Source organism: Struthio camelus, chromosome 26, assembly GCF_040807025.1.
Source record: "Struthio camelus isolate bStrCam1 chromosome 26, bStrCam1.hap1, whole genome shotgun sequence".
NCBI classification, from domain to species: Eukaryota; Metazoa; Chordata; class Aves; order Struthioniformes; family Struthionidae; genus Struthio; species Struthio camelus.
In genome coordinates this window covers 6,552,007-6,569,435 of record NC_090967.1, presented here as the reverse complement: position 1 = coordinate 6,569,435, position 17,429 = coordinate 6,552,007, and the positions used below count along the sequence as shown (strand labels likewise).

The 17,429-nt window shown below is 65.9% G+C and overlaps 2 protein-coding genes across 3 annotated transcripts; one reads left to right on the top strand and one right to left on the bottom strand.

Moving 5' to 3' along the window:
• The first annotated feature begins 334 nt into the window (after window positions 1-334).
• ANKLE1 (ankyrin repeat and LEM domain containing 1) lies at window positions 335-4,372 on the top strand. Its single transcript, XM_068919593.1, has 9 exons — window positions 335-437; window positions 1,096-1,248; window positions 1,369-1,474; window positions 1,565-1,664; window positions 1,919-2,899; window positions 2,989-3,151; window positions 3,274-3,433; window positions 3,517-3,646; window positions 3,837-4,372. The coding sequence occupies exons 1-9, from the start codon at window positions 370-372 to the stop codon at window positions 4,007-4,009; spliced, it is 2,034 nt and encodes a 677-aa protein (XP_068775694.1). The 5' UTR covers window positions 335-369; the 3' UTR covers window positions 4,010-4,372.
• Window positions 4,373-4,561: 189 nt separating this feature from the next.
• Window positions 4,562-15,843, bottom strand: ABHD8 (abhydrolase domain containing 8). Of its 2 annotated transcripts, XM_068920376.1 has the most exons (6): window positions 15,173-15,843; window positions 13,153-13,208; window positions 8,256-8,991; window positions 7,341-7,511; window positions 6,940-7,156; window positions 4,562-6,850 (listed from the first exon to the last, which is right to left on the bottom strand). In XM_068920376.1, the coding sequence occupies exons 1-6, from the start codon at window positions 15,175-15,177 to the stop codon at window positions 6,701-6,703; spliced, it is 1,335 nt and encodes a 444-aa protein (XP_068776477.1). In that variant the 5' UTR covers window positions 15,178-15,843; the 3' UTR covers window positions 4,562-6,700. The 2 variants fall into 2 exon arrangements, with proteins under 2 accessions (XP_068776477.1, XP_068776478.1); XM_068920377.1 differs by lacking the exon at window positions 13,153-13,208 and having other exon boundaries at window positions 15,173-15,831.
• Window positions 15,844-17,429: the final 1,586 nt, after the last annotated feature.

Sequence of the window (17,429 nt, the reverse complement as noted above, 5' to 3'; positions counted from 1 at the left end):
CTGGTGGGAGGCGCTGGGTGCCCCAGTACAGGGCTCCGAGGGAGGTGCTGGTGCCTAGCACTGGGGGGTGCTGGGTGCCCCAGTACAGGGCTCCGAGGGAGGTGCTGGTGCAGGGCACTGGGAGCCCCAGTTACGGGGCCCTGGGAGCCCCGGCCCCGCCCCTTCCAGCTGCAGGACCACGTGGGGCGCGGGCCAGCTGCGAGCACAGCTGGCAGGGGGCGGGGTGGGGGAGCCCGCAGTGCGCCGGCTCCGATTGGCCGCTTGGGCAGCCAATGAGCGGCGGGGCAGATGTGTGCGCGCGCGCGCGCGCGGGGGTTCGAAGCGGCGGGGCGCGGGCCGCAGTGCGCGTGCGCGCGGGCCCGGGGCGGCATGAGCGGCGCGGGGCGCCGGGAGCTGGCGGAGCGGCTCTGCTGCGCGCTGCGGGGCGGCTGCGAGCCGTAAGCGGGGAGGGGGGTCCTGCACCGGCGGCATTGCATGCCCCGAACCGCGGACAGGGGCATTGCACTGGGAGGGGAGGCGTCGTGCGGGTTTTGCACCCGGGAAGGGGGTCATTGCATTTATTGCATGGGTGGGGGGAGGCTGCTTGGGGGAGCCTGCTCCCCCGAGGCGGAGGGGGGGCATTGCATGCACTACCTCGGCGGTGTTGCACTGGGGAGGGTCGCTTTGCTGCACATGCTGTACCTGGGGGCCTTGTGTTGCAGTGGGCAGAGCGGTGCATGGCGGTGCCTGCACTGGGGAAGAGGTATTGCGTGCACTGGGGGGGTCACTGTAAGGACTAGTGCGAAGCAGGTTGCAGTGTGCATTGCATGCGGGGTTTGCTGCATTTGGGGCTTTGGGAAGGGGGTTGTTGCGTGTGCTGTGGAGGGGAGGTGACTGCATGAGGAGAGCCTTGCATTGGGGGGTCGCCCCATGCACTGCTCTGGGAGGGGTCATTGGATGTATTGCATGGGGTGGGCACGGTGCAATGTCTGGGCTCGTCCGTGGCAGGGGGTAGCTGTGCACGGGGGGCAACCCTGGCACCCGGGGCCAGGCTGACGGGGCCGCTGGCTGGCCGACCCCTGCCTGGCCTGACAGTGTCCGCCGGGGCCACCGCAGGCTGGTGGGGGCCCTGCTGGAGCAGGGGGCCGATCCCAACCTCGTCCTCCCGGAGGGGGTGGCCGCCATCCACCTGGCCGCCGGCAAGGAGCGGGAGGGCGGCGTGCGCTGCCTGGGGCTGATCCTGCACCACGGCGGGGACCCCAACGCCAGGTACGGGCCGGGGGGGCGGCTGCAGCCCCCGTCTCCGTCCGCAGCCCCCATCTCCGTCCGCTCTTGGGCCGAGCGGCCTGGGGGCGCTGCCGGGCGCCTGAGCATGGCTGCCTGCGCCAGGTCGGCCGAGGAGCTCACGCCGCTGCACGTCGCCGCGTCCTGGGGCTGTTACAAGTGCCTCAAGCTCCTGCTGAAGAAAGGAGGCGACGCAGAGCTGCGAGACCAGGTGAGCGGGGCCGGCGCTGGGGTCAGCACGGGGGGGGGGCCAGCAGGCGCGACGGTGGCGGTGCTGAGCACCGCATCCCTTTTCCCGTAGGACGGGAAGCGAGCCGTCGACCTGGCGCTGGAGCAGGGCAACCACATGTGCGTGCAGGTGCTGCAGGACTGGCGGCGCGCCGCCCACCACCGACCCCCTGGTAAGGGCGTCCCCTCGCCGGCGGCGGAGGGGGCCGTGGGCCTCCGGCTGCGTTCCCGGCCCCCAACACGGAGCGGTTGCGGTAACCGCCTGCAGCCCTGCACCTCCCTGGCTCTCTGTGCCACGAGCGTTGCCGTTCTCAGCAGCTCGGGGGGGTGGCTTGCCGTCCCAGCCGTGCCTGCTCTCGGTGGCTTGGTGCAGCCGGCCGGGGCCCGGCGCTGGCTGGGTGCTCGCTGCGCTACCTCGGCCTTGCAGATGCCCCCGCGGACCTGCAAGGGCCCAGGCGCTCCCTGTCCTTCCTCACCGAGGACTGCACCGAGGCCAGCGTCTTCTCGAGGCTCTCCGAGGACGGCTGGGACCCCGGGCCCCCGAGCAGCACCCGCGAGCGGCGGCCGGCCGAGCTGGAGGCCGAGCTGGGTCCCAGCTGGGCTCTCGCCCCACGGCCCCTCGCCTGCAGCACGCTGCTGCGCGCCGACGGCGAGCGGCCGCCCCGGGCCAGCCCCTCGCCGCCAGCCGACCTGCGCGCCGCTGGCTCCTTCGCGGCGGCCGACGGCAGCTCGGCCGACGGCAGCTCGGCCGACGAGCCGTTCGTCAGCGCCGCCGAGACGCTGGAGCCCCCCGAGGCAGGCGGCAGCTCGGAGGCGAGCGGGGCCGCGGCGCTGTCAGCCCGCCTCCGGGCTTGCAGCCTCAGGGACTCGAGCCCCCCGGAGCCGGAGCCCCGCGCGGCCGAGGACACTGCGCCGGGGCCGCCCCGGCTCTGCCACGTCACCCCCAGGAGCAAGAGCCGCCTGGAGGCTTCGTTGGCCCGGCTCGGCGCCGCCGCTGCTTCGTCCTCCTCCTCCTCACTCTTCGGCGAGACGCTGGAGATGCCGCGCCGGCCCCCGCGGCGCAGGGCTCCTGCCGCCCCGCCGGAGCACCGCGTCGCCCTCGGGGACGGACACGCGTCCGGCCAGGACCGGGAGGCGACGGCATCCCTGGATGACACCGTGCTCCTGCCCGGCTCGTCCCCGGGCTCCAGCCCCACCGTCCTGCTGGGCTCCGAGGCCCGCGGCCGCCCCGGCGCCTCCCCGGCCGGCGCCCCCAGCCCCGCGGCGGCCCGGCCCCTGTCCGACGAGACGCTGCTGCGGGAGCTGCGCAGGCTGGGGGCCGAGCCGGGGCCCATCACCGCCCTGACGCGCCGGGTCTACGCGCGGCGCCTGGCGGCGCTGAGCCGGGAGGCGGCGGAGAGGCCGGCAGGTGGGTGCCCGGGTGCAAAACCCCCACTTTTCTTCCCCCCCCCCCAATGCTGGCGGAGGGCTGACGGCGTCGCCGGTGCCCCGCCGCAGGTCACAGCCCCGAGCTGGCGGCGGCGCTGGAGACCTCGCGCATCCCCGACTGCGCGGAGGACGAGGTGGCCCTGGCGCGGCAGTTCGAGCGCCCCGAGCGGGGCCGGCGCTGGCGGGGCGGCACACTCAAGTCCAGCTTCAACTACCTGCTGCTGGACCCCAGGTGGGCTCCGCTCCGCGCCGCTGCCCCGCGGCGCCCCGAGCCCGGGGCTGCTTTGCAAACCCCGGGCATTGCCCGCCCGTGCGGCGCTGGGCACCCGGGGCCGAGCGCTCAGCGTCCCCCAGGGCCACCCGGGACCTGCCGCTCCGCTCCCACTGCCTGAGCCCGGCCGAGCGCTTCAGGACCTTCGTGCAGGCCATCTTCTACGTGGGCAAGGGGACGCGCGCCCGGCCCTACTGCCACCTCTCCGAAGCCCTGAGCCACTACCGGGCCGGGAAGGCGAAGGTAGGATGCTGGGCTGGGGCCGGGGCGGGATGGGGGACGCGCCTCCGGGGCTGGCGCGGGTGACGGTGCCCCGCTGTCCCCAGGCCAGCCCCAAGGTGCGGCGCATCCTGGAGATCTGGGCCAGCGGGCAGGGCGTCATCTCGGTGCACTGCTTCCAGAGCGCCGTCCCGGCGGAGGCTTACACGCGGGAGGCCTGCCTGGTGGAGGCCATCGGTGAGCGTCCCCCTGGCTCGGCCCCCGTTGTAGCATCCCCTCCGCAGCCGCTTTGGCTGCCGGCGCTCTTCCTGCCCGCTCCGCAGGGGAGCAAGGGGCTGTCGGCGGGTGCCTGGTCCCGGGCCACCAGGAGGGTTTGGGGTCTTGGGTCGCCAGCGGCAGGGCTGGGTGCTCAGCGCCGTCCCCGCAGGGCTGCGGATGCTCACCAACCAGAAGAAGGGGAATTGCTACGGCATGGCGGCCAGCTGGCCCGCGGGGCGACGCCGGCGCCTGGGCGTCCACATGCTGCACCGGGCCATGCAGATCTTCCTGGCCGAGGGGGAGCGGCAGCTCCGGCCGGCCGACATCCAGGCCGGGCGCTGAGCGCCCCGGGGGGCCGCTGCGCCCGGCTGCTCCGGGCTGCCGGGGCCGGCTGGAGGAGGCACCGAGCTCGGCCGCGGGCTGGTTTGCAGTGGGATGGCCGCGGGCTGGGCTCGGCGGTGCTGGCTGCCCTGCGAGCACTTGGCGTTGGAGCAGCAGCTCGCTCGGAGCCTTCGCACCCTCCGGACAAGGCAGAGGAGGAGCGGGGGCCGGGGCGGCCGCTCAGCGCTTCCCAAGGGCCCCGGGGTAGCAGCGCTCCCCTCTGGGCTGCGGGTTTTATGTCGCAAATGTTTGCTAGAGATTTTTCTATTTTTCTACTGTTTCCCTAAAATGGTGATAAATAAATCACTGCAAGTATTTTTTGCTAAGAAATCAAAGCTTCGGGCATCTGTTTGCTGGCTTCAGTTCCCTGGTGTGTGCTGTGCTCATAGACGAGCAGCGTCCCCCAGGTCCCGGTGTGTCCCTGGTCAGCCCTGGGGGCCGGGGGCGCAGGATGGGGCAGCAGCCCTGGGGGCCGGGGGGCATCAGTCTCCCTGTAATCAAGTCGGACGCGGCTGAGAATATAAGACGGCTTTACTGTATGAAATGGCACTCTAACACAGCGTGTCTCGGCGGCGCGGGGGGTTGCAGGGTGCAGTTTCGCCTTTGCCTGAACACAAGCGATGTGGGTACAAGCGGCACAGACTCCATGGCAACAGACGGTTAAGAGCTGCGTCCCGCAGCGGGGCAGTAACAGTCACCTCGAGCCAGTTGGGGGGTTCGGGGTCCAGGCACGGCTGGGAGCGCGGGGCCCGGCTGCCTGCTGGTGCTCGATCGGGGGAGCCCTCCCTGCCCTGGGGCCCTGCGCGGGGATGAGGACGGCTGTCCTCGGCGAGGAGGGGGACAGCTGGGGTCTCCCCCATCCCGGCTCGCGTCCCGCGCCTGGGCTCGCTGCTCCCGGGCAGCCGCGGGCTCGGCTGGCAGCGCCGGGGGACGGCGCACCGCGCTGGACGTCCCCCACTGCGTCGGAGCCGCCTGGCTCCGTCCGACCCCGGCAAGGGCCGTTCCTCTTTTGGGTTTGGGGGGAAAGGTGGGCTCGGCCTCGGGGAAGTCAAATTGCAGATGGGGCCCGGCTCTCGGAGCAGCCCGGGGCCGCCGAGCCCGCGGTTTCCACGGGACAAACCAGCCTGGTTGTTTCTTTGGTTTAGGTGGGGGAAATAAAACAAAGTGTGGGGGGGGGCTCTGCTCTTTGGGGCAAGAGGGAGGCCGCGGCCATCCGCAGCGTGCAGGTGGGGGGCCGGGGAGCAGCCGTGCCGAAGGCAGCCTGCCCCGTCGCCGCTCGCTCCGCGCCCTGTCGCAGCATCCCAGCCTGGCCGGGAGCGGACGGGCCCCGCTCAGGGGTTCAGCTCCCTGCTCGACCCGTCTCCTGTACCTTCTCCGTCCCGGCGGCTGGGCGCAGAGGAGAGGAGAGGCCCCGGCATGCCTACAGGCGGGTTACGTACAGGACCGGGGTCGGCAGGCGATCGCCTTTTGGAAATAGCATCACTGTTGGCGTTGCTGCCGCCGCGGGAGCAGGCGTGCTGCTGCTCGGCGCGGGCTGTGCGTGGTCCCGGCCGGAGCGAGGTGCTCCGTGAGCCGACGGTCCTGGAGGCGCTGCAAGCCGGGGAATGGCGAGCGGCTCGTCACCTTACGGCGACGGCTCCGTACGTCGCGGGAAGCCTCTGCCCCGGCGGCAGCGGGAGGAAAGCGAAGAGGGCTCTGAAGAAGCCGGCGCGGCGGTACCTAAAGCGGCGGTGGTTGGGGAGGTGACTCTGAACGGTGGTACTGGGAATCGGTGGGAGAGCTCTGGTTTGGTGCCGTGTCCCCAGCCGGGCTCCCTCCTGCTGCAGCCGCGCCGAGGAGCAGGCTCGGGCTCTGCCCGCGCCACGCACCCGCTTCGGCGGGGAGGTGCCGTCCGAGCTGGCGATCCCGGCGTGTCCCGGGGCAGGTCGCCTCCTCTTGCTCCTGCAGCAGCCCCTTTGGAGGCTCGCGCCGCGGCCGGGCGCTCCTGTCCGGGCGGCGGCAGGCAGGCAGCCCTCGCCGGCGCCGGGCCGGAGGGCGGCGAGAGCCGCTCAAAGCCACGTGCACGACTGCTTGCAAGCTCCTCGAGGCAGGGCCCGCGGGCGGCTCGAGCAAGGCAACGCAGCTTCCCGGGGGCTACTGGAGAGACAAATCCAACTGCTGGGAAAGCCAGAGGAGCCGTCGGCTTCCCCGTAAAGCAATCCCAGACCGGCTGCTCCGGCCCTGGGGAGGAAGGTGCTGCAAGGAGTCGAGGTGCTCCCGGGTTCACCCCGGAGGATCCAGTCTGATCTCTTCCCCTTTCACCCCAGGTGGAACCAGCTTCACTGCAGCTTCCTCTCTCTGCCCCTGCGGGGGGTCACTGCGTGAGAAAAATAATACTACAAAGAAATAGGATGAAGACGCTCCAACGGCAGCCATCCCGCCCCAGGGGGACGGGAATCGGAGTCTGCCTCGTTCCCGCTGCCGGCCTGCAGCCGCTGCCCACGGGAGCCTTCGCGCTCCGCCGCCAGCCGCCGGCCCGGCCCAAGCCAGGCAAGAAAAACAGCTCCGCTCCCGGCAAGGGGCAGCCTCCGCCGTGCCCCTGCGCTCACAAACCCCTCTGCGCTCCGCAACGTCTCTCCCATCAAAGCAGCCCGGTCACCGCTTCCCGCTGCCTTATTTCTTCTCTCCTTGCCCGTCCGCAGCTGGCGTCTCGGGCTCCCACAGGACGAACTCGTGGAGCAGCGTGTTCACCGTCTCGGGACACTCCATCATCACCATGTGGCTGCCCTCGTCGATCACCTTCAGGAAAGCGATCAGCAGGATCTAGGGGGAGAGAGCGCGGCGCCGGCCGGCGTCAGCCCCGGCACGAGCTTCCCGCGCGCCGCGCGGCAGCCCCTCTCGCCCCCCGCTACCTCGGCCATTCGCTGGTCCTCCTCCACCGGGACGAACTTGTCGTGCATGCCGTGCACCAGGAGCACGGGCACGGCGAGCTCGGCGTGGTAGACCTCGTCGCCCTCCGGCCAGTACTGCCCGCTCATCATGGCGCGCAGCACGAAGGAGGACACGTTGAAGGCGTTGCCTTCCTTCAGCAGCTGCTTCTCTTTGGCACCCTGGCGCGCGAAGCCGGCCCTGGGGGACAGAGGCGGGACGGGCAGGCAGGGCCGGGGAACCCCGCTCCGGGGAGGCTGCTGGCAGGAGGAGGCGGCGGCGGCGCCCGCCCCGGCCCCGGGCGTTCCCGCGGGTGCCGGATGCGCCCCGCGGGCCAGGCTGGCCAGGCGCTCGCTCCCCGCCGCCGCCGCGGCCGGCCACTCACTTGAGGAAGCTCCAGGCCAGGCAGGGCGACAGGCAGTGGAGCACGCAGGTCGGCATGTTGAAGATGGAGCAGAGGCTGGGCTCCAGCGCCGTGGGGCCCCCTCCGTTGATCATGATCACCTTATGCACCAGGTCCGGGTACTCGTGGGCGAGGAAGGTGCAGAAGGAAACCCTGCGGGGCCCAGACAGCGCTGCTGAGGCTCCGCCGGCGCGCGGGCTCCGCTCCGACCCGGATAGATGGGGGAGAGCCGCGCACCGGGGCGGATCTGCTCTGCTCCGCCGTGCCGGTTCGCTGTGCCAAGCTTTGCCCTGTTTCGCCCCCTCCCAGCTTGGACCAGCCTCGCTTCCTAATTCTTGCTTTGCACAAGGGTCCCTGCTCTTCCCTCTGCTGCGCTGCCGCCGTCCGTGCAGCCGGGTGTCGGTGGCTCAGACGTGCCCAGAGATCGGCTCGGCTGTGCCGGAGGCAGGATCCCTTCCCGTCCTCGGCTCATCCTGTTACCGCCCGTCTCTGGCTCGGCTGAGCCCTCCTGCGGGGCTGCAGCGGGAACCTGCTCCTCTGAGGACTCCCCGGCCTCCGGGGCCAGCTCTCTGCACTGCTTAGTCTCCATCTAATTGGCTTTCTTGGGCTTACTCTATTTATAGGCTCTGTGCTGCCCACTGCCTCCGTGGCACGCACAGGCCGGGCACTTCTGCTCGGGAGGACGGGCTCCAGGATTAGCTGGATGCACAAATCCAGCCCGACGGGAGGCAGGAGATAAAACCCGAGGGATAAACCTGGAAATGAAAACCCCACGCTCCTCTTCCGCTGCTCTGCCCCGAAGTGCAGGATTTGCCTAGCGTTTTGCTGCTAAGGAGGTGGGGGACGACACGCACCCCCCTGGCCTCCGGGGACCCGCAGCGCCCACGGGTGCCTTACCCGTACGAGTGGCCTATCAGGATGTTCCTCTTCTTGGCAAAGCGCTTGAAGATGGCCCTCATGTCCTCCGCCAGCGCGTAGAAGGTGTACGCGGCGGCGATCTGCGGGGCCGAGCTGCAGCCATGGCCGGCCAGGTCCGGAGCCACCACCTCGTAGCCCAGCTTGGTAAAGAAGTCCAGCTGCTCCTTCCAGATGTCGAGGGAGCCGCCCACGCCGTGGATGAAGAACAGGACCACGTCGCTGTGTGTCCCTTTGCAGCTCGTGATCTGCTTCTTGCAGTCGACGTTGACGACTTTCTTGGGCTTGCGCTTGCGGCGCTTGCCGGGGCCGGCGGCCGCCTCCCGGGGACCGGCGGGGCCCGGGACACCGGCGGGGCCGGCCGGGTCGGGGAGCTCCAGCTCCAGGGTGCTGCTGGGCTCCCCGGAGCTGCTGTGGCAGTGCAGGATCTCGGAGCGCACGGCGTCGCCCAGGTTCTCGATCACCAGCTGCCCGCTGCGATAGACGGTGATCTTGCGCTTGCAGTGCACCGTGCCCCGCTCGGGCGCCTCCGCGGGCGCCTCCTCGGCCGGCCGAGCCGGCGCGCTGTGCCTGACCCGCAGGATCCTGCCCGGCTTCACCTCCATGAAGCTGTAGCCGTCGCTGGACTCAAGGCTGTCGAGCGGCCCCACGGCGTTGGCCGTCTTGCCCAGCAGGCAGCACAGCAGCCCGTCGGCGATGCTGGTCAGCATTGTGCTCCCTGCAGCGGGGCGAGAGGCAAAGCGGCCGCGGCGTTAGCGGTTCGCGCGCCCCTTCCCAGCGGCCGGGAGACGGGTTTTTATTTCTGAGAATAAATCTGGCTCCGAGATCCGCTCTGGCCATCGACCCCAGGGGAAGGAACGCCCAAAGAAAAGCCCGTTGGAAATGAAAATGCTGCTACTGTCCTGGCACCAAATGTGGAGTTAAGGAAGGATTCAGCTATGAAAATACATTATTTATGCCAATTAAATAAATATATAGACTTCCAATCTAAGCCACCGATACAAATAGTGAGAGATGGCAATTACAGGGAATGGCGCTGGAGGTTTTAATTACAGCCGTTCCACAAACCGAGACTGAAGCTAACGCGGCAGGGGAGTCAGCGGGCGCTGGGATTAGGCGGGGAAGCCTCTCCCGCGTCCGCTCCCCGTGCCGGGCTGGGGGCTGCCGCTGTCCTCGCCGGCCCCCAAAGCAAGGTCGTTCCTTAATATTGGCTCGTCTCGATGTGGTGAGGACGTTTCCCTGCAGGTTCCTCGGGCAAAGTTCTGCCTAAATATCACAGTTCAACAGTTAAATAAAACCCCGGGCGGGTAGGATTTCTGTGAGCGCGGTGGCGGCGCCAGGGTGGGACGTGTACCCAGGGCGTCCGTGCCGGCGCCGCAGCCCCAGCTGCCCGCTCCCGGGATCGCGCAGGGGCCTGGGGAGGTTCCTGCCTCCCCGCTCTGGCAGGCTGATGGGCATTTATTATTAACGAAGCTAAACATGGTGAATTATTGATGCTGATGGGCTGTTCGGCAAGGAGCGCGGGATCGGGCGCCGCGCGGAGGGGCTGCTCCTTCAGGAGAGGGGCCGGGGCCGTCCCCGGGGCCGGGAGCCAGCGGCAGCGGTTACCGACCGCAAAATCCCTGCAGCGCGGCCGAGGCAGAAGAGCACATTTCCAGAGGGGAATTAAACATCTAAACCCCAGTAACGCCGTCAGGAGCAGGCCACTTAACTCCCTGAACAACCACTTCAAATGCACCCAGCAGGATTACAGGAGCTTTGCTGGCAGACCGCGAGAGGGAATTAGCAAAGCCAAAACGCAGCAGCGAGTCAGCTGTCCCGGCTCCTTCTGCAGCTTCTCCAAGGCACCGGATTCGGGGGGATCGATACCGAACCTCCTCAAAGAGGCTCCGACAAACCCCAGGCCAAAACGCTCCCGGTTGGCGCCAGAAAGCCCGCGCCGCCGTGCCTGCTCAGCCACCAGCCCAACGCACGGATTTCCCCTGCAAAAACAGTCTGTTTACTTCACGCGGGCTAGCTGGGAAACAGCTCCCTGGGCTAATGCGGGGGGCTTCTTCGAGGGAGTTTTGCCAACCCTCCTCTTCCTCTCGGGAGAGTAGCCAGCATTGGACTCGCGCCCGGCTCTGAAGGTCCCAGCTCCCACACAACTGTGGTGTAAGGGTCTGGATCCGGGATTGCGCTCGCAGGCTGGAAATGCAGCAGGACCGGTCCTGAACCCCGACTGCTCGGCGTCCTCGCCGCCGGCCGGAGCGCCCCGAGCGGCTGGGCCGGGTGCGCGGCGCCGAAGCTCCCGCGGCGTCGCAGCCGGCTGAGGAAGTACCGGAGCCTGGGCTGCGTCTCCTGCACGATTTGTGCTCTCTGAGCTACGTGCAGAGCTCCCCTAACCCCCGCTGCGTCCGCAGTGCGACCTGTACGGATCCATGCCAGCGGCGTGGGGTGACACCTGGGAGAAGCAAGTGCAAGGGGCCAGCACAGCAGAGCTCGTTTCACGGAGGGGTGAAGGACGGCCAAAGCTGCACAGCAGAGGAAAATCAGACCTGGTCTAAGCCGCGTGCCCTGCCTCGCAGCAGGCCCATGCAGCAGAGCCGACGCTTCCCACGCAGCGCTGCGAAGCCTGCCCCCGGTTTCCGCAGAGCCGCCTCCAACCTGCCTCTCCACCAGGCAGGCACCGAGCGGGACTGCATCTGCCCACGTTTCTGCCCTAGCGGAGCACGAAGCTGCCAACGTTGGGAAAACACCCTGCAAGCAGCCAGCCTGCAGAGACGAGGGGCCCCGCTGGCCGCTCGCGGGCCAGGTCACGGCCGGGCTGGGCGACGTTCGCGTTGGCAATATCTCCTCCAGGCATGGGCAAATCCCCGGGGAAGCGGCTCACATCCTAGAGTGCCAAGATCTTTCCTGCAACCTCCTAATCCCTGCAAACTGGTTTAGAGCTAAACCAGCGGTGTCATCTGCCAGGCTCCCTTTGCACACTCCTAGCCCGTCCTAGCTGACCTGCCAAATGGAGCGAGGGCAGGAGGTCTTGGAGCCCCAGGAAGGCGAAGCTGAATATAAACCGTGCTGGAGCGAGTCCCAGGCCAGCTTGCTCTGCTCATCCTCACTTCCAAATCTTTGGCGAGCCTGAAGCGCAGGGCACCAGCCTGTCTGGAGCCCCAGGCTGGAGGAGCCCTGCCTGCCTCTGCGACGGGATGGAGACAGGTCGCTGCTCCCACCGTGCTTTTGAGCCCAGCCCGGTGCCAGCTTGGGCTGCTCCCGTTAATGCCCGAGGACGGGGGTTTGCTCCGAAGTCATAACGCTGAACGGGCACAGCCAGAAAGCCACAGGAGGCTGCCACCTCCCCTGCCGGGGCCGGTCGCCTTTTGTCCCAGGGCACTTTGCAGGTGCCCAAGCCAAACCTGGCCTCTCCCGGGAGACCCGTCTGCGGGAAGGGAAATATCCAACAGGCCAGAAAGGGAAAGGGAGGACAACCAGGGGGACCCACTGCTCTAAAGAGCCCACGCTCACGGCATGAGCTCCCGTCAGGAGTCAACAGGACCCAGGACTGCTGCTCCCAGGCCCACACTCCAGCAGCTGGTGAGACAGTGCCCGGATCGAAGCGGCTATTAAAGCTCTGCGGTGAAACGCCTGGGCACAGGGAAGACCTTGTCTAAGCCCCCTCTGGGCCAAACACCCGGGGTGCCAGCACCCCCTGCCTCCGGCAGCAGGCAGGATGCCGTTCCCGTGCCTCGCCTGAGGCAGCCCGGCTTTTTACCATGCTCCTCGCCGACTCCCCCGCAGGCGCGCTCAGCACAGGACAGCATGGAGCCACCTGTGCTGACAGCTGGGGAACTGGAGTGGCTGGAAAGGCAGGAATCAGCTAAGCTCGCCACATGGCCAGCGCAGGACGGATGGCAGAGGAACAAGCTGCACGTCCCCGCCTTGGCAGCGTCCTCCGCGGGGCATCGCCACAGCCTGGGCCTGCAGCCACTAACACGTCACACGTGCAAGGGAGCTTTCCTCGCCCCGTGCTCCAGAGTGATTTACCCAGGGTTACTGAGCGGGATGGTGGCAAAGGCAGGAATGAAAGCCGGTGCTCTACCGCATCTGCCAGTCGCGTCCCGGGTAAGGCTCCCGCCGGACTCCTGGTCTGCAGGACCCAAACGCGCTGCACGAGGGAGGTTCACATCTTTGATTTCCATCCACGGTCCGCGATGTGACCGTCCTCGCTGGGTAACACAACTTGTGCAGCTGGGAAAACCCCCTGCGAACCCCAGCAGGTAGACGGAGCATGCCGGCTGGGCCGAGCAGCGACGCGCGCCCGTCTCCCACCTCCCACGCGCCTCCTCGGAGCCGCCGCGGCCACCGGCCCGGGATGCTCCTCCGCTAGATGGAAGAGAACCGCGCGGATGCGGGGGACTTTGCAGAGCTGCCGGTAACCATGGCAATGCGCCGGCCCCCGGCTCCTGTCAACCACCGCCGCCGCCAGCGGAAAGTGGGAATTGGGCACTGGTTATATAACGCCAGGCACAACAATGAGTCAGGCACCAGGAGCATTATATAAACCTCCCTTCTCCCCGCTCTGTAACGAGCCCACCAGAGCCCAGCTGGCACGGGGAGCTCGAGGCAGGACCAGAGCCGCCGGGGCCACCAGGAGCGAGTCGGAGCCGGCTGGGGATGCTGCGGCAGAGCCCCGTGTCCCAGCATCCCGTGAGGCATCGCTTGGGAAGATGGACAGAGCCGAGCCCAGCCGAGGGGCACATCTGCCCCTGGCATTGCGACTTCCCCGTCGAGCCCTGGCCTCCAGAGTCGGGCTCTCGCCTCTTGCCTCTGCTTGGCCTCGGCCCCCGTCGCCGCGATGCTCATGCGCAACGACAACCAGGCTGGGGAGAAACAACTTACTGACCTACTTTGGGTTGCAGCACCTCGGGTCCTACGCGACGCGCTGGCACCATGCCACGGCTGGAGAAAAACGGGACAAGATCCAACATGTCAGGATGGAGGGTGAAAAACATCCCCCCCCTCCCTGCTCCTGTAACGTAACAGGCAGCGCGCCGGGCGGCACCGCAGAGCAGCGCTCACCCCTGTCACCCCCACGCCACGGCCGCGCCAGCTCTGCTCCTGCCACCCCTGCGGAAAAGAAGGTCTCCCCTGCCCCAAAAAGCCTCCTGGTCCTGCCTCCTGCTGCCACGGTCCCAGTCCCACCTGGACACAGCCAGCCTCCCATCAAATGCCCCGAGTGCTGGGAACAGCAAAAATATTCTCCTCCTGTCCTGTCCCCGGTGCAGGAGGAACGATGAGACGTGTCCCTGCATTACAGCCCCGCAAGCAGCATTTAGCTCGTCCCTGCTGGGAGAAGGTGAACATTTGGCCCTAACAAGCGAGCCAAGAGCATCAGCTACCGCGGGAGTGAGCAGGAGCCCGGAGCCAGGAGAACGGCGTCTCCCCACCGCTGCTCATAACCCTGGACCCTCTCAGGGAGTAGCAGGGGCTTCATATCTGCAAATCCCTTGCAAATCCTTGGAGGAGAGGTGCCAGATACACGGACAAGAATATTAGATGTGCTGTAGCCAGAATCTGAACTGTGATAATAATTTGTTCAGCCCTAATCCCTTCCCTCCAGGGCTCACAAGTATTAATGATGACACACGGCCCTCCTGAGGAATAGGCAAATATTATTATTCTCTTCCCAATCTCTCCCATTCATTCACTCTCTGCAAAGTAGAGAAGCTACAGCACTGAGAAAACATTTAAAGAGACCGACTATTTAAGCACCGGTCTCAAATAAGCACAAGAAAATGTTTATGCCGCTAGATCCTTCTAAGTCAACTTCCCTCTAGAGGAATGTGAAACGGTCGCTTTGGACCGGTGGCAAGCACCTGTATTTATTCTCTTACGTCTGATGTCCACGCACTGATACAATTACAGCAGCTTTATCAGGACATTCAGGAGTTAGGAGTCGGGAAGGCTTTATCAGCCATGCAGATGAAATCCCACAGACAGCCCTGAAATCTCAGCATAGCCGGGCTGCAGCTCAAATCTGCGCCGTCCCCGAGAGCCGGGGAGGACCAGTCCCGGCGCCGCGGGCAGGACTTTGCAGAGGGCCCCGCAAAATGCAGACAAATGACAGTCGGCTGAGAAACAGCAGCACAGCAAAAGCGAAGCGTCTGTAAGGCATAAGCCAGCCGGGGAGCCATGGCTGGCTCTCCGCCACATGCCTCTCTTTAGGAAGGAAGACCTTGAGAAACAAAAGATTATGTAATGCACATCAAAGTAACCTGTGTCTGACCTCTGGGATTTAACTGTCAGTTAACCCCCTTGTTTTCCCAAACCGCCTGGATTTCCAGGGATATCCCGACATTTCACACCGCTGCAGAGCTGCAGAAAACCCGGCTCAGTTCCTCCAGCAGCAAATGTCCTACAGCCCCCCAGTAACAGACTGGAAGAAACCATTGCAAGGAGGAAGGAAGAAAAAGCCTGCCCCCTCCGCCAGGCAGCGATGCGTTCAGGTGCCCCCTCGCTCCCAAGCTGAAAATCCGAGCAGATTTGCAACGCACATAGCAACAGCAGTTCTTCATCCAGAGCCAGCAATAATTTACTGCAATTGCATCACAACGGCAGCTGTACCTAAGTTTTATTGCTAGGCACCTTTTTAACCCCTTGCTCAAAGCATGCTCATCTAACAGGGCTATTTAAGCACAAGCAATCCCGTACTGCTCCGAGGGCTGCTGTCTGCCCCCCCCTCCCCCAATCCCATTTAACGCCTCTCAAATCCCTTCCGATCTTCAGCTTTGACACCGATCTTTTGGCCATTTTGCTCCCTAGGAAGCCCACCGTCCTCCTCTCCGCTTCAGCGCATGCCCTACATCCCGGCTGCTGCTCCAGGTCCTCTGCACAAAGAGGGAGAGACGGACCATCATGCTCACCTCATTTATTGACAAGAGTTGCCGGGAGTCGAGATTGCACATTAAAGGCTTAATCTTGCAGGAGGCAAAGTGGGGGGAAGAGGACGAGGCGCAGGAGCCGGCGCGGGCTGCAGGCTGCGCGCGCTGGCGGGCGGCTCAGCTTGGCGGCTCCTCCGGTTACATTATTTTTGCCGGTGTGGCAGGAACGATGGAGCGGTCCCCTTCGGCTCGGCTCAGCTCATCGGCTTTAGGCTGAGCTCTCTCCTCCCATCTTCTCCCCATGAGTCCCGGCGGAGAGAGGCACCTCATAACCCGGCTCTGGGGTTTGGGGGTGCTATTTGTCCTTGCGGGCTATAGCCATAGAAAGCCCCTTAAATCCCTCCTAAAGAGGAGGGCTTTCGGCGTGACGGACAAGGAGACTTGCCAGTCAAAGCAAAAACTAGGACGGCGAAGCTGCCGCCTATGGAGAGCCTGCCAGGAGCCAAGGGGCGGGAGGACTTGCCCTGGTTTGTAGCCCACGCGTGTGATGAGTTTTGAAGTCCCCATGCGTCCGTTGGCCTGAGCGTTTCCCGCTTCTCGGGACGCGGCTTTCCGAAGCCGGGCTGCATCCGTGGCCGGCTGGGCAGCGGAGCTCCTCTGAAACGGGTTGCAACCGAGGCGGCGGCGGCGGCGGCGGAGACGCGCGGCCTCGGCCGGCGAGGGGGAAACTTTTGCCGTTTCCTCGCGATTCGGGTGTCTGCTGCCCCGAACCTCCAGCCGCGCGCGAGCAGCTGGCGGCCGCGGGCAGAGGCCCGGAGGCGGCCGCGAGGAGCCGACGCGGCCCAGGAGGAGCCACGAGCGGGCCGGAGCCCGTCGCTCCCGGGAGCCGCTGGTGACATCCAGCCGGAGCGGGACGACTCGCTCGCTTATGTATTTTCTTCTTTTTTTTAATATTTCACCATCTGAGGCCATGAGAAGGAGGGGATCGGTCAGCAGTGATGACTGCAATAAGCACGGGCCGGGCAGAGGGCCCAGGCGTCCTGGCTCGACTCCCCCCCGCCCCGGCCGTAGCCCCGCGGGCTGTTGCCATGGCAACACCATGGCGGCGGCCGCCTCGGCTCCTCGAGAACTACAAGAACCATCAGGCTCCGCGCTCTGCCTGGCAGGAAGGGCGCATGCGCCCCCGCCTCCTCTGCCCCCCCCCTCCCCCCCGCGAGCCACGCTGGCTGTGATTGGCCGCGCAATGGGAGCCAATAGGGGGCGGCGTTGTTGGGGGGAAGGTGCCGTCCGGCGGCGCTGAGGTGATGGCGTCGGTGGCCGTCGGGCTGGGCCGCCTCTGGCCCCGGGCTGCTGGCGGCAGGTAACGGGGGCCGCCGCCGCCGCCGCCTCCCCGGCAGCGGTAGGGCGATCAGAGAGCGCCTTCTGCGCTGCCCCCAGGGGCGAGATAACGAGGCTTGAGCAGGCCCCGGGGGGACGGGGGTGTCTGAGGAGAGGGGCCGGCGCGGTGACCGGGCCCCTCGGGGCTCGCCTATGCAGCGGGGACAGCTTTGCCCTCGCTGCTGTGGCAAAGTCCCTTATTTGCCTCTGTTATCTATGAGTTGCGTTGTCGAGCTAAAAGCCCTGGCACCTGCCGTGCTGTGTTAGGTTTCCAAAACTCTAGGGCACTGTTGTAGCACCTTTTAACTTGTCTTATTTTTCCCTTTTTCCAAAGATTTTTTCTACTTCAGCAAGCTACAGTTTCTCCTTTTCGTCTCCGGGCTATTTCAGTTGTCTCATGTTCACTGGAGCAGCCTCTAAGAAGCAGTTTCTCCTTCAAGCCTGCAGGCCTCTGCCAAGGTCTTGCTGGCCCGGTGTCCTCCTGGAACCTCCAACAGATACGCATGAAGGCACGTGGGAATGAGTATCAGCCAAACAATCGGAAACGCAAGCGGACCCATGGCTGGATCAAGCGTATCAGCACACCAGCAGGAATCGAGGTTATTCTCCGGCGCATGCTGAAAGGCAGGAAGTCCCTGACCCACTGAGCGCTCTGGCTGCCAGGCCTGTGTGGTGTGTGTCGGAATCAAGCCTTACAACTGTCCCAGTCAAGAGCCAACCTGTGGGTTTGCGCTAAGGAATACCGTGATGAGCAGCAGCAACTGACTGCTCCTTTCATGTTAGGAATGTGTGAGGAATGGCACTGGTGGAGGGTGGTCTTCAAGGGATTTGTTTAGTGACTACTTTTTAATTGTAAAGTTATTGCAACTTGTAAGTGTGATTTTAAGATAAACTTGTGAAAACATGAGCTGTAATTAAAATT

Bases quoted from the DNA above. Each gene is read 5' to 3' on its own strand.
- ANKLE1 (XM_068919593.1), top strand. From the start codon at position 370: ATGAGCGGCGCGGGGCGCCGGGAGCTGGCGGAGCGGCTCTGCTGCGCG. The intron at 3,152-3,273 runs GTGGGCTCCGCT...AGCGTCCCCCAG, and splicing joins TACCTGCTGCTGGACCCCAG to GGCCACCCGGGACCTGCCGC. The intron at 3,647-3,836 runs GTGAGCGTCCCC...CCGTCCCCGCAG, and splicing joins CTGCCTGGTGGAGGCCATCG to GGCTGCGGATGCTCACCAAC.
- ABHD8 (XM_068920376.1), bottom strand. The intron at 8,992-13,152 runs GTCAGTAAGTTG...GCCCCGCTGCAG, and splicing joins GGTGCTGCAACCCAAAGTAG to GGAGCACAATGCTGACCAGC. The intron at 6,851-6,939 runs GTAGCGGGGGGC...CTCTCCCCCTAG, and splicing joins AGGACCAGCGAATGGCCGAG to ATCCTGCTGATCGCTTTCCT.